General features: G+C 53.1%; 2 protein-coding genes and 1 long non-coding RNA gene across 5 annotated transcripts in view; all 3 read left to right on the top strand.

Moving 5' to 3' along the window:
* LOC140480928 (uncharacterized) overlaps positions 1 to 14538 on the top strand; it is a 276989-nt gene that overhangs the window by 171597 nt on the left and 90854 nt on the right. The window lies entirely within an intron of this gene.
* Positions 2250 to 14538, top strand: part of LOC140480201 (uncharacterized) — a gene marked incomplete at its 5' end in the record, with an annotated part of 39129 nt that continues 26840 nt past the window's right edge. The window contains 2 exons of the mRNA XM_072574925.1: positions 2250 to 2545; positions 4808 to 4964. Coding sequence (XP_072431026.1) covers positions 2250 to 2545; positions 4808 to 4964 — 453 coding nt within the window. The remainder of the gene's footprint in view (positions 2546 to 4807; positions 4965 to 14538) is intronic.
* Positions 3524 to 4799, top strand: LOC140480933 (uncharacterized). The gene is made up of 3 exons (XR_011961427.1): positions 3524 to 3927; positions 4021 to 4140; positions 4174 to 4799. It is a non-coding gene; the product is annotated as an uncharacterized lncRNA (long non-coding RNA).

Consider the following 14538-nt stretch of genomic DNA (forward strand, 5'->3'; position numbering starts at 1 on the left):
TTCTGAAATCTTACCCCATTAGATAATAATCTATGTCTCCAATCTTCCGACTGAAATCTATCACCGTCCACGTTCCCACGTTGTATTCCACCTGCCACTTCTTTGCTCACTCTCTGAACCTGTCCAAGTCCTTCTGTAGCCTCCCTGCCTGAAGGAGGGTGAGGGGGGAGGGTGAGAAGGAGGGGGAGGGGGAGGGAAGGGTGAGGAAGGGTTAGGGAGGGGAGGGTGTGGGAAGGTTGGGGGGACAGTGAAGGAGGGGAGGGGAGGGGGAGAGGGAGAGTGAGGGGGAAGGGGAGAGAGGGGAGGGTGGGTAGGGGAGGGGGAGGGGGAGGAAGGGGAGGAGGCGGATGAGGGAGGAGAGTAGGGGGATGGAGGGGAGGGTGAGGGGGAGGGAGAGGAGGGTGAGGGGGCGGGGGAGGGTGAGGGAAGGGAGGGTGATGTGGAGGGTGGGGGAGTGTGAGGTGAGGGAGGGGGAGGGAGGAGGTGGATGAGGAAGGGGGAGGGTGAGGGGGAAGGGATGGGAGTGTGAGGGGGATGGGAGCGTGAGGGGAAGGGTTAGGGGAGGGTGAGGGTTAGGGGAGGGGGAAGGTGAGGGAGAGGATGAGGGGAAGGGAGGCAAGGGTGAGGGGGAGAGTGAGGGTGAGGGAGGGGAGGCGGACGGTGAGGGTGAGGGGGAGAGTGAGGGGGGTGAGGATGAGGAGGAAGATGAGGGGGAGGTTGAGGGTGAGGGAGGTTGAGGGTGAGGGAGGGTGAGGGTGAGGGGGAGGGTGTGGGGGAGGGTGAGGGTGGGGGAGGGTGGGGGACGATGTGGGGGAGGGTGAGGGTGTGGGTGTGGGTGGGGGGAGGGTGAGGGTGAGTGAGGGTGAGGGTGGGGACTGTGAGGGTGGGCAGGGTGAGGGTGAGGGAGGATGAGGGTGTGGGTGAGGGTGTGGGTGAGGGTGTGGGTAGGGGAGGGTGAGGGTGGGGAGGGTGAGGGAGGGTGAGGATGAGGTGTGGGTGAGGGTGAGGTTGGTGTGGGTGGGGTGAGGGAGGATGAGGGTGTAGGGGGAGGGGGAGGGTGAGGGTGAGGGAGGGTGAGGGTGTGGGGGGAGGGGGAGGGTGAGGGTGAGGAAGGGTGAGGGTGTGGAGTGTGCGGGAGGGTAAGCGTGGGGGAGGGTGAGGAAGGGTGAGGGTGAGGGAGGGTGTGGGTGAGGGAGGGTGAGGGTGAGGGTGGGGGAGAGTGTGGGTGAAGCTATGGGTGAGGGGGAGGGTGGGGTGAGGGGGAGGGAGCGTGAGGGTGGGGAGGGTGAAGGTGAGGGAGGGGGAGGGGGAGGGTGTGGATGAGGGTGGGGAGGGTGAGGGAGGGTGAGGGTGGGTGAGGGTGAGGAGGGTGAGGGAGGGTCTGGGAGGGTGAGGGTGTGGGTGGGGTGAGGGAGGGTGTGGGTGGGGTGAGGGTGGGGAGGGTGAGGGTGGGGAGGGTGAGGGTGGGGAGGGTGTGGGTGAGGGTGAGGGTGAGGGTATGGGTGAGGGTGAGGAGGGTGAGGGAGGGTGAGGGTAGCGAGGGTGAGGGTGAGGGAGTGGGTAAGGGAGGGTGTGGGTGAGGGAGGGTGTGGGTGAGGGAGGGTGAGGGTGAGGGTGAGGGTGTGGGTGAGGGAGGGTGTGGGTAAGGGTAGGGAGGGTGAGGGTGAGGGAGGGTGAGGGTGTGGGTGAGGGTGAGGGTGTGGGTTAGGGTGAGAGAGGGTGTGGCTGAGGGAGGGTGTGGCTGAGGGTGAGGGTGTGTAAGGGTGAGGGAGGGTGAGGGAGGGTGTGGGTAAGGGTGGGGAGGGTGAGGGTGTTTGAGGGTGAGGGAGGGTGTGTGAGGGTGTGGGTGAGGGTGTGTGAGGGTGAGGGTGTGTGAGGGTGAGGGTGAGGGTGAGGGTGTGTGAGGGTGAGGGTGAGGGAGGGTGAGGGTGAGGGTGAGGGTTAGGGAGGGTGAGGGTGAGGGTGAGGGTGAGGGAGGGTGAGGGTGTGGGTGAGGGAGGGTGTGGGCGAGGGTGAGTGTGAGGGAGGGTGAGGGTTAGGGAGGGTGAGGGTGTGGGTGAGGGAGGGTGTGGGCGAGGGTGAGGGTGAGGGAGGGTGAGGGTGTGGGTGAGGGAGGGTGTGGGCGAGGGTGAGGGTGAGGGAGGGTGTGGGCGAGGGTTAGGGAGGGTGAGGGTGTGTGTGGGTGAGGGTGGGGAGGGTGAGGGGATGGAGTGATGTGCTCTGTGTGATTGGGTGGTCATGGAAACGCACTGTCTCTGGTTTTAGAGAATGTTGCAGCTGGGGTCCGTGCGACACAATCCACCACCTTCCGAATTTATGCTGATGCCAACAATGCGATCGATGGGAATCTCGATCCTAAGTTCCATCATTCCTCCTGCAGCAGCACCAGGAGGCAGAAAGATCCCTGGTGGAGAGTGGATCTGAAGGAGCACTACCGCATCTTCGTTGTGAGAGTCACCAACAGAGACCGCAAGCCAGAGAGACTGGATGGAGCAGAGATCCGAATCGGTGATTCCCTGGATAACAACGGGAACAATAACACCCTGTAAATATAGACCGGAAGCATTGACCCACGGCACCTGCCCTCTACAGACTATACCCCAACTCGAGTCAAGTAGACAGGTTGATGAGGGAAGCCAGCTGATGTGGTTTGTTTGGTCTTTGGGAAAGCTGTAGTGTGTAAAACAAAAGCACTTGGGATTGAACGATGTATATTCTGACTTGGAGATGGAAACAACAACAAAGGGGAAAAATAAACCAGTCCTTCTCTGTGTGTGTCAGGCACCATGGTCACTGCAAGGATCAGAGGGATTCCCACACACCGGAATGATTTCAATGAGCAAACTCAATGTTATATCTCCAAGTCTGGGTGGGAGGGTGAGCTGTAAGGAGGATGTGGAGATGTTTCAGTGTGATTTGGACAGGCTGGGTCAGTGGGGAAACGGATGACAGACGCTGTACAATGTGGATCATTGGGAGATCCTCCAGTATAGGAGCAAAAGCAGGAATAGGCATCATTCTCTGAACGGTGATCGGTTGGCAAAGGGGGAGATGGAATGAGACCTGGGTGTCCTTGTGCACAAGTCACTGACGGTGAGTGTGTGGGTACAGCAGGTGGTGACGGTGAGTGTGAGGGTACGGCAGGTGGTGACGGTGAGTGTGAGGGTGCGGCAGGTGGTGACGGTGAGTGTGAGGGTACGGCAGGTGGTGACGGTGAGTGTGTGGGTGCAGCAGGTGGTGACAGTGAGTGTGTGGGTACAGTAGGTGGTGACGGTGAGTGTGTGGGTACGGCAGGTGGTTACGGTGAGTGTGAGGGTACGGCAGGTGGTGACGGTGAGTGTGTGAGTACAGTAGGTGGTGACGGTGAGTGTGTGGGTACGGCAGGTGGTGACGGTGAGTGTGAGGGTGCGGTAGGTGGTGACGGTGAGTGTGAGGGTACGGCAGGTGGTGACGGTGAGTGTGAGGGTACGGCAGGTCGGTGACGGTGAGTGTGAGGGTACGGCAGGTGGTTACGGTGAGTGTGAGGGTACGGCAGGTGGTGACGGTGAGTGTGTGAGTACAGAAGGTGGTGACGGTGAGTGTGTGGGTACGGCAGGTGGTGACGGTGAGTGTGTGTGGGTACGGCAGGTGGTGACGGTGAGTGTGTGGGTGCGGTAGGTGGTGACGGTGAGTGTGTGGGTACGGTAGGTGGTGACGGTGAGTGTGTGAGTACGGCAGGTGGTGACGGTGAGTGTGTGGGTACAGCAGGTGGTGACGGTGAGTGTGTGGGTACGGCAGGTGGTGACGGTGAGTGTGTGGGTGCGGTAGGTGGTGACGGTGAGTGTGTGGGTACGGCAGGTGGTGACGGTGAGTGTGAGGGTACGGCAGGTGGTGACGGTGAGTGTGTGGGTACGGTAGGTGGTGACGGTGAGTGTGTGGGTACGGCAGGTGGTGACGGTGAGTGTGTGTGGGTACGGCAGGTGGTGATGGTGAGTGTGTGGGTAGGGCAGGTGGTGACGGTGAGTGTGGTGGGTACGGTAGGTGGTGACGGTGAGTGTGTGGGTGCGGCAGGTGGTGACGGTGAGTGTGTGGGTACGGCAGGTGGTGACGGTGAGTGTGTGGGTACGGCAGGTGGTGACGGTGAGTGTGTGGGTACGGTAGGTGGTGACGGTGAGTGTGTGGGTACGACGGTAGGTGGTGACGGTGAGTGTGTGGGTACGGCAGGTGGTGACGGTGAGTGTGAGGGTACGGCAGGTGGTGAAGAAGGTAAATGGGATGTTGACCTTCGTAGCGAGAGGATTGGGGCTCAGGAGCAGGGGTGTCTTGCTGCAGTTATACAGGGCCTTGGGGAGACCACACCTGGAGGATAGTGTGTAGGTCTGGTCTCCGTATCTGTGGAATGATGGAGGGAGGGCAGCGGAGAGTCTCCAGGCCCATTCCTGGGAAGGCAGGATCTGACACCGGAGCAGTGACTGGATTGGTTAGGATGATAGTCACTGAAGTTGGGAAAATGAGGAGGTGTTTCACAGAAATGGATAAAATTTGTAAAACAGCGATGAGGGGAAATTTGTTAGCTGAACGGGTCATGAATCAGTGATATCCCCTCGCTCAGAGTGGATGCTGAGTAAATGTGAGGCTGAGATTGACAGGTTTTTAATGAGTAATGGGTTATGCAGAGTGGGCAGCAAAGTGGAGTCGAGGCTGAGATGTGATCAGTCATGATGGCATTGTATGGTGGAGCAGATTTGAGGGGCTGAATGGCCTCCTCCTGTTCCTAGTCTTCATGGTCTGATGTAGTAACTATCATTCTCATTTCTCTCTCTTTCAGCTGTGCAATGATTGATTCCATTCCCAAGGGGGAGACTAAGTCATTCCCTTGTACAGCCCTTAATGGTGTTCATGGCAGGTTTGTCAATATCTTCCTGAGAAAATGTCGTGGCATTCTGACCTTGTGTGAGGTGGAAGTGTATGGTGCCCTTGACCCTCACTAACTACCAGGAACCGCTGTGAGTATCTATTCCCACTCCTGCTTTATTCTACACTCACAACATTCACAACTCTCCACAGGCCAGCACACATTCCTATCTCCCTCTCTCCCTTCTCTATCCGAGTGAGGGGTGGAGGACAGGTTCAGAGGTTCCCAATCACAGCTGCTGTATTATAGACAGACACCCGGCCAACATATCAGCTTTGGTCATGATAGACTCCGTGGACGAGATGTCTCCGGAACCCTCCATTTACTTTAATTGAGTGAGGTCTGATCAGCTTCATTCACAATTTTGGATTAACACCTCTGAGGGTGTGCTAAATCTTGATCAATGGGGCAGCACGGTGGCTCAGTGGTTTGCACTGCTGCCTCACAGCACCAGGGAGCCAGGTTCAATTCCAGCCTCAGGTGATTGTCTGTGTAGAGTTTGCACATTGTCCCCATGTCTGCGTTGGTTTCCTCCCACAATCCAAAGATGTGCAGTTTGGCCATGCTAAATTGTCCATAGTGTTAGCTGCATTAGTCAGAGGGAAAAGGTGTCTGGGTGGGTTGCTCTTTGGAGGGTCAGTGTGGACTTGTTGGGCCGAAGGGCCTGTTTCCACACTTTAGGGAATCTAATCTAATAACTGAAAAAAAAATCCTCAAATATATTACTGTCAGTGTTCTAAAAAAGTAAGGTCTCCCCCTCACACCCTCTGCTCCTTCACTGAGTGATGGGGTGGACAATTAAACAACTCACTGGCTCCACAAATGTTCCCCTCCTCAACGATGGAGGAGCCCAGCACATCAGGGCAAAGGAGACAGATGAACCTTTCACAGCAATCTTCAGCCAGAAGTGCTGAGAGAATGATTTATCTCAGCCTCCTCCAGTGGTCCCCAGCGTCACAGATACCAGGCTCCAGTCAATTTGATTTACTGCACAGATATCAGGAACAGTTGGAGACGCTGGATACTACAAAGGCTGTGGGCCCTGAGAACATTCCAATAATAGGACTGAAGATTTGTGCTCCTGAACTTGTCACTCCCCTAGCCAAGCTGCTCCAGTACAGTTACAACACTGGCATCTACCCAAGTATGTGGAAAATTGCCCAGGTATATCCTGCACATTAAAAGCAGTGCCCTCTCTCTGACAGAGTGGTGGCTTGGGTTGGTTACACTGCGCCTGAACTCCGTGAACTTCCAGTAATGTTCAGCTTCCAGAGATTGTCATGGATTGAGTGAGAATTGGGAAAAGTATTAATCGCTGACATGGTGAGTGTGATTTCCAATCAGAGAGTAACGGAGTGTTTTTTGTGACTTTTATTTTCCAGACATGAACATTAATCCAAAACGCTGCTCATTTGGAGATAGCCATGTTGTGCTTTGAGCTTCTGCAGCCAATCAGCTCCTGCTCCCCCCCACCCCCAGGCCACACCCTCTGCTTGAATGTTGCTGTAAACAAGGATTCCAGGATGGGAACCAGCCTTTCCCAGTTTCTGTCTCCCATCCACAGTCAGTCAGTCACGGATTTCTCCATCAATCTCCCTGGAACAGTCCCAGACAATGGAGACCACACTCAGTGACAGCATCATCTGAGAAACTCTGTCAAAGATTATCCAGGGAGACGGAGGGGGGAGGTGACTGAGAAAAATCTCAGACCATCCTGACTGTCACATGGAACAACATCTTTGTCTGAGCACCCAGAGTTCAGACTTGAACTGGTATTAATCCCCAGAGTCTCTGGTTACTAACAAACCAGGACTGATTGACGATGGACGATCTGTATTGTGTAATTACACCGTTCTGTCAGGATGTGGGAGCGAAGTGTAACTTTCTGCTTTTTTTGATTTAAAAGCCTCAATAAAATTGCTGCCTGCACAGGCCTGAGACTGTGTCTGTTCAATCTCACTGAGTCCATGACCCACAGGACAATCAGAGACTCATTCCACACCATCACACCGACCCCCCCCTCCCCTCACACAGTCACCATCCCAGAGGGACCCCCCCCCTCACACAGTCACCGTCCCAGAGGGACCCCCCCTCACACAGTCACTGTCCCAGAGGGACCCCCCCCCTCACACAGTCACTGTCCCAGAGGGGCCCCCCCTCACACAGTCACTGTCCCAGAGGGACCCCCCCTCACACAGTCACCGTCCCAGAGGGACCCCCCCCCCTCACACAGTCACCGTCCCAGAGGGACCCCCCCCCCTCACACAGTCACCGTCCCGGAGGGACCCCCCCTCACACAGTCACCGTCCCGGAGGGACCCCCCCTCACACAGTCACCGTCCCAGAGGGACCCCCCCCCTCACACAGTCACCGTCCCAGAGGGACCCCCCCCCTCACACAGTCACCGTCCCAGAGGGACCCCCCCTCACACAGTCACTGTCCCAGAGGGACCCCCCCCCTCACACAGTCACTGTCCCAGAGGGGCCCCCCCTCACACAGTCACTGTCCCAGAGGGGCCCCCCTCACACAGTCACCGTCCCAGAGGGGCCCCCCCTCACACAGTCACTGTCCCAGAGGGGCCCCCCCCCTCACACAGTCACCGTCCCAGAGGGGCCCCCCTCACACAGTCAACGTCCCAGAGGGACCCCCCCCCTCACACAGTCACCGTCCCAGAGGGACCCCCCCTCACACAGTCACTGTCCCAGAGGGACCCCCCCCCTCACACAGTCACTGTCCCAGAGGGGCCCCCCCTCACACAGTCACTGTCCCAGAGGGGCCCCCCTCACACAGTCACCGTCCCAGAGGGGCCCCCCCTCACACAGTCAACGTCCCAGAGGGACCCCCCTCACACAGTCACTGTCCCAGAGGGACCCCTCCGACACACCCCCCACCCACACCACACCCCCACACCCACCCCACCCCTCCACACCTATACCCACACTCACAAGTCCCAGGGAGCTCCCACCACTCCCCTCCCCCCCCCCCCCCCCCGAACCCCCCCACTCCTCCACCCATTCCAAGGGGCTCCCTCCACCAAACCACACTCCCCCCACCTCATCCTTCCTGTACAGTACTGTCCTTTTTAATCTTTGCTCGTTTGACAATCCCCTCTCCCCTAACCCAGCACCACCATTGTGAACCTTCTCTGAACAGCCTCCAATAAGTAAAGAATGAAACCTGCTCTCAGTCCTCTGGGTGCGGTCACCCCAGCAACTTGGACAGCTCCAGTTAGGCCTGCAGCCTGTGTGCTCCTGGGAAACATTCCCTTGTGAGGGCACTTTGTCCATATTCGAAGGTTTGGTACAATATAACATCAGCACGAGCTTGCTGGAAATCAAAGTAATCAATACGGATTGTGTTTCCCTCACCTAAAATCTGAATAATATTTTCAAACATTGTAATCACATTTGTACAGAGTGACGTCTCCTTGTTAAAACAGGGAGATTTCCCCACCACTGGCCATTACCCTGTGTATACTCTCACCCAACCGTCCTCACTACCATCCCTCACTTTGTTCATAGCCCAAACATTAGCCCCAAAGACCCATCAGAACAATCCCAGAATCGACTGAATACTCAAAACATCCCGGATCATGTTCCCATAGACTCATAAATATCCCTGATCATGTTCCCACAGACTCATAAATATCCCAGACCATGTTCCCACAGACTCATAAATATCCCGGACCACGTTCCTACAGACTCATAAATATCCCGGATCATGTTCCCAAAGACTCATAAATATCCCGGACCATGTTCCCACAGATCCATAAATATCCCGGACCATGTTCCTACAGACTCATAAATATCCCGGATCACGTTCCCAAAGACTCATAAATATCCCGGACCACGTTCCTACAGACTCATAAATATCCCGGATCATGTTCCCACAGTGTTCTTGTTTTGGAGACTAAGTGTAGAGTTATGGCAGCGCAGGCGGTGGAATGTTCCTCCTGCAGGATGTTTGAGGTAGGGGTGACCACCGATACTCCTGCCGACTTCACCTGCAGGAAATGCAGTCAGATCCTGCTCCTCACCGAACGAGTTAGGGAACTGGAACTGGAGCTGGATGAGCTGAGGATTATTCGAGAGGCTGAGAGGGTGATTGATAGAAGCTACAGGGACATAGTTACGCCGGAGAACAGAGGTAGCTGGGTAACAGTTAGAGGTGGGAAGGGGAAGAAGCAGACAGTGCAGGGTTCCCCTGTGGTCGTTCCCCTAAAAAATAAGTATACAGCTTTGGAAACTGTTGGGGGGGACAGCCTTGCAGGTGTAAGCTGCAGTGAAGGGGTCTGTGGCTCTGAGACTCAGAAGGGAAAGGGGGAGAGGAGGAGAGCGCTAGTTATAGGAGACTCTCTAGTTAGAGGGACAGACAGGCGGTTCTGTGGACATGGGCGAGACTCTCGGATGGTTTGTTGCCTCCCGGGTGCCAGGGTCCGAGACGTCTCGGACCGTGTCTTCAGAATCCTTAAGGGGGAGGGTGTGCAGCCAGAAGTCGTGGTACACATTGGCACCAACGACATAGGTAGGAAGAGGGGTGGGGAGGTCATTCAAGAGCTCAAGGAGTTAGGCTGGAAGCTAAAAGCTAGGACAGACAGAGTCGTCATCTCTGGGTTGTTGCCGGTGCCACGTGACAGTGAGGCAAGGAATAGGGAGAGAGTGCAGTTGAACACGTGGCTGCAAGGATGGTGTAGGAGGGAGGGCTTCAGGTATTTGGACAATTGGACTGCATTCTGGGGAAGGTGGGACCTGTACAAACAGGACGGGTTGCATCTGAACCAGAAGGGCACCAATATCCTGGGGGGCAAGTTTGCTAGCACTCTTCGGGGGGTTTAAACTAATTTGGCAGGGGGATGGGATCTGGACTTGTAGTCCAGCAAGTAGGCTAGCTGTGTGTCAGGATGTCCAAGAATGTAGGGAGGCTGTGGAGAAGGTAGCACTGACAGGGAATACTTGTGGACACAGAGATGGGCTCAAGTGTGTATACTTCAACACAAGGAGTATCAGAAATAAGGTGGGTGAACTTAAGGCGTGGATCGGTACCTGGGACTACGATGTTGTGGCCATCACGGAAACATGGATAGATGAGGGACAGGAATGGCTGTTGGAGGTTCCTGGTTACAGATGTTTCAGTAAGATTAGGGAGGGTGGTAAAAAAGGAGGGGGGGGTGGCATTGCTAATTAGAAATGGTATAACGGCTGCAGAAAGGAAGTTTGAGGGGGATCTGCCTCTGGAGATAGTATGGGCTGAAGTCAGAAATAGGAAAGGTGCAGTCACTTTGTTGGGTGTTTACTATAGGCCCCCCAATAGCAGCAGAGATGTGGAGAAACAGATTGGGAAACAGATTTTGGAAAGGTGCAGAAGCCACAGGGTCGTAGTCATGGGCGATTTCAACTTCCCAAATATTGATTGGAAGCTCTTTAGATCAAGTAGATTGGATGGGGCGGTGTTTGTGCAGTGTGTCCAGGAAGCTTTTCTAACGCAGTATGTAGATTGTCCGACCAGAGGGGAGGCCATATTGGATTTGGTACTCGGTAATGAACCGGGACAAGTGATGGGCTTGTTAGTGGGTGAACATTTTGGTGATGGCGACCACAATTCTGTGACTTTCACCTTGGTTATGGAGAGAGATAGGTGCGCACAACAAGGAAGTTTTTACAATTGGGGGAAGGGAAATTACGATGCTGTAAGACAGGATTTGAGGAGCATACGTTGGGAGCATAGGCTGTCAAGGAAGGATGTGGTGGAAATGTGGGACTTTTTCAAGGAGCAGATACAACGTGTCCTTGATATGTATGTACCTATCAGGCAGGAAAGAAATGGTCGTGTGAGGGAGCCTTGGTTGACGAGGGAGGTTGAATGTCGAGTAAAGAGGAAGAAGGAGGCTTACATAAGGTTGAGGAAACAGGGTTCAGACAGAGCAGTGGAGGGATACAGGATAGCCAGGAGGGGCCTGAAGAAAGGGATTAGGAGAGCTAAGAGAGGGCATGAAAAATCCTTGGCGGATAGGATCAAGGATAACCCCAAGGCATTTTATGCGTATGTGAGAAACCCGAGAATGACGAGAACGAGGGTAGATCCGATCAAGGACAGTAGTGGGAGACTGTGTATTGAGTCGGAAGAGATAGGAGAGGTCTTGAACAAGTACTTCTCTTCAGTATTAACGAACGAGAGGGACCGTATTGTTGAAGAGGAGAGTGTGAAACGGACTGATAAGCTAGAAGAGATACCTGTTAGGAAGGAAGATGTGTTGGACATTTTGAACAACTTGAGGATAGACAAGTCCCCCTGGCCTGACGGGATATATCCTAGGATTATGTGGGAAACAAGAGAGGAAATTGCAGTACCGTTGGCAATGATCTTCTCGTCTTCACTGGCAACGGGGTTGGTACCAGGGGACTGGAGAGTAGCGAATGTTGTGCCCCTGTTCAAAAAAGGGAATAGGGATAACCCCGGGAATTACAGGCCAGTTAGTCTTACTTCTGTGGTAGGCAAAGTAATGGAAAGGGTACTGAGGGATAGGATTTACGAGTATCTGGAAAGACACTGCTTGATTAGGGACAGCCAGCACGGATTTGTGAAGGGTAGGTCTTGCCTTACAAGTCTTATTGAATTCTTCAAGGAGGTGACCAAGCATGTGGATGAGGGTAGAGCAGTGGATGTAGTGTACATGGATTTTAGTAAGGCATTTGATAAGGTTCCCCATGGTAGGCTTATGCGGAAAGTCAGGAGGCATGGGATAGAGGGAAATTTGGCCAATTGGATAGAAAACTGGCTAACCGGTCGAAGTCAGAGAGTGGTGGTAGATGGTAAATATTCAGCCTGGAGCCCAGTTACAAGTGGAGTTCCGCAGGGATCAGTTCTGGGTCCTCTGCTGTTTGTAATTTTTATTAATGACTTAGATGAGGGAGTCGAAGGGTGGGTCAGTAAATTTGCAGATGATACGAAGATAGGTGGAGTTGTGGACAGTGAGGAGGGCTGTTGTCGGCTGCAGAGGGACTTAGATATGATGCAGAGCTGGGCTGAGGAGTGGCAGATGGAGTTCAACCCTGCCAAGTGTGAGGTTGTCCATTTTGGAAGAACAAATAAGAATGCGGAATACAGGGTTAATGGTAGGGTTCTTAGTCAGGTGGAGGAACAGAGGGATCTTGGGATCTATGTACATAGATCTTTGAAGGTTGCCACTCAGGTGGATAGAGTTTGTAAGAAGGCCTATGGTGTATTATCGTTCATTAGCAGAGGGATTGAATTCAAGAGTCGTGAAGTGATGTTGCAGCTGTACAGGACTTTGGTTAGGCCACATTTGGAGTACTGTGTGCAGTTCTGGTCGCCTCACTTTAGGAAAGATGTGGAAGCTTTGGAGAGGGTGCAGAGAAGATTTACCAGGATGTTGCCTGGAATGGAGAATAGGTCGTACGAGGATAGGTTGAGAGTTCTCGGCCTTTTCTCGTTGGAACGGCAAAGGATGAGGGGTGACTTGATAGAGATTTATAAGATGATCAGAGGAATAGATAGAGTAGATAGTCAGAAACTTTTTGCCCGGGTACAACAGAGTGTTACAAGGGGACATAAATTTAAGGTGAAGGGTGGAAGGTATAGGGGAGATGTCAGGGGTGGGTTCTTTACCCAGAGAGTGGTGGGGGCATGGAATGCGCTGCCCGTGGGAGTGGTAGAGTCAGAATCATTGGCGACCTTTAAGCGGCATTTGGATGGGTACATGGATGGGTGCTTAATCTAGGATAGAAGTTCGGCACAACATCGTGGGCCGAAGGGCCTGTTCTGTGCTGTATTGTTCTATGTTCTAGATCCATAAATATCCCGGACCACGTTCCCACAGACTCATAAATATCCCGGATCATGTTCCCACAGATCCATAAATATCCCAGACCATGTTCCCACAGACTCATAAATATCCCGGATCATGTTCCCACAGATCCATAAATATCCCAGACCATGTTCCCACAGACTCATAAATATCCCGGATCACGTTCCCACAGACTCATAAATATCCCGGACCATGTTCCCAAAGACTCATAAATATCCCAGATCATGTTCCAACAGATCCATAAATATCCCAGACCATATCCCTATAGACTTATAAATATCCCGGACCATGTTCCCACAGACTCATAAGTATCTGCAACACAGAAGGAGGCTATTCAGCCCATTGTGTCCACACTGGTCAACAAAGATCCAATTGTATTCATCCCATGTTCCAGCTCTTGGCCCATGTCCTGGAGGCTATAGCAATGCAAGTGAATATTTAAATACTACCTCAATGTTATTAGAGTTTTAGACTTGACCATCCTTTCAGACAATCAGCTGCAGACTCCCACCATCCTCAGAGTGTAAAACATTCTCCTCATGTCTCCCCTCAGCCTTGTAGCTCAGACCTGACATCAGTTTTCCCCTGCTATTAACTAATCTCTTTACTAATAGATAAAGTGTCTTTCTGTCCGGCCTAACTCTGCCCTTCATTATCTTATAGCCCTCTGTCAGGTCTTCGTTCAACAGTAAAGATTCAAAACCCAGTTTCTCCAATCATTCCCTGTGCCTCGGACTCTGCAGCCCCTGGCCATATAGAACATAGAACAATACAGCACAGAACAGGCCCTTCGGCCCTCGATGTTACGCCAACCTGTGAACTATTCTCAGCTCATCCCCCTACACTATCCCATCATCATCCATGAGCTTATCTAAGGATTGTTTAAATCTCCCTAATGTGACTGAGTTAACTACATTAGTAGGCAGGGCATTCCACCCCCTCACCACTCTCTGAGTAAAGACCCTGCCTCTGACATTTGTCTTAAATCTATCAATTTGTAGTTAAGCCCCTCATACAAGTTGACGTCATCATCCTAGGAAAAAGACTCTCACTGTCTACCCTATCTAACCCTCTGATCATCTTGTATGTCTCTATCAAATCCCCCCTTAGCCTTCTTCTTTCCAATGAGAACAGACCCAAGTCTCTCAGCCTTTCCTCATAAGACCCTCAAGTATCCTGGAGGTTCTCCTCTGCACCTCCTACAGTACAGTCACCTCGAGTGACCTAACCAGCATTTGGATATATGTCCTTGGTTTTGTATTCCATGGTTTTGCAAACAAGTACATCATCCAGTTTCTGAACTGCCTGATCATGGGCATTGTTGATCACACAGCTACTTAGTGTGCACAGTGACACTAACAGCGTGCGTTCAATTCCCGCACTGGCTAAGGACTCTCCTTCTCTCCCTCTGCCCTCGCCTGAGGCATGCTGACCCTAAGATTAAGCTCTCCAATGAGGGGCTGTACAGTTACCTTTTACATGTTACCTTCAGGGGTATTGAGTATAAGAGCTGGCAGGTCATGTTAAAATTGTACAAGACATTGGTTCAGCCGCATTTAGAATACTGTGTACAGTTCTGGGCACCACATTACCGAAAGGATGTGGACGCTTTGGAGAGGGTGCAGAGAAAGTTTACGAGGATGTTGCCTGGTATGGAAGGTGCTAGCTATGAAGAGAGATTGAGTAGGTTAGGTTTATTTTCACTAGAAAAAGGAGATTGAGGGGGTCAGTGCTGAAGGAGTGTCGCACTGTTGGAGGGTCAGTTTTGAGGGAGTGCCGTACTGTCGGAGGGTCAGTAGTGAGGGAGTGTCACACTGTTG

The sequence above is a fragment of the Chiloscyllium punctatum genome, chromosome 8, assembly GCF_047496795.1.
Source record: "Chiloscyllium punctatum isolate Juve2018m chromosome 8, sChiPun1.3, whole genome shotgun sequence".
Lineage (NCBI taxonomy): Eukaryota > Metazoa > Chordata > Chondrichthyes > Orectolobiformes > Hemiscylliidae > Chiloscyllium > Chiloscyllium punctatum.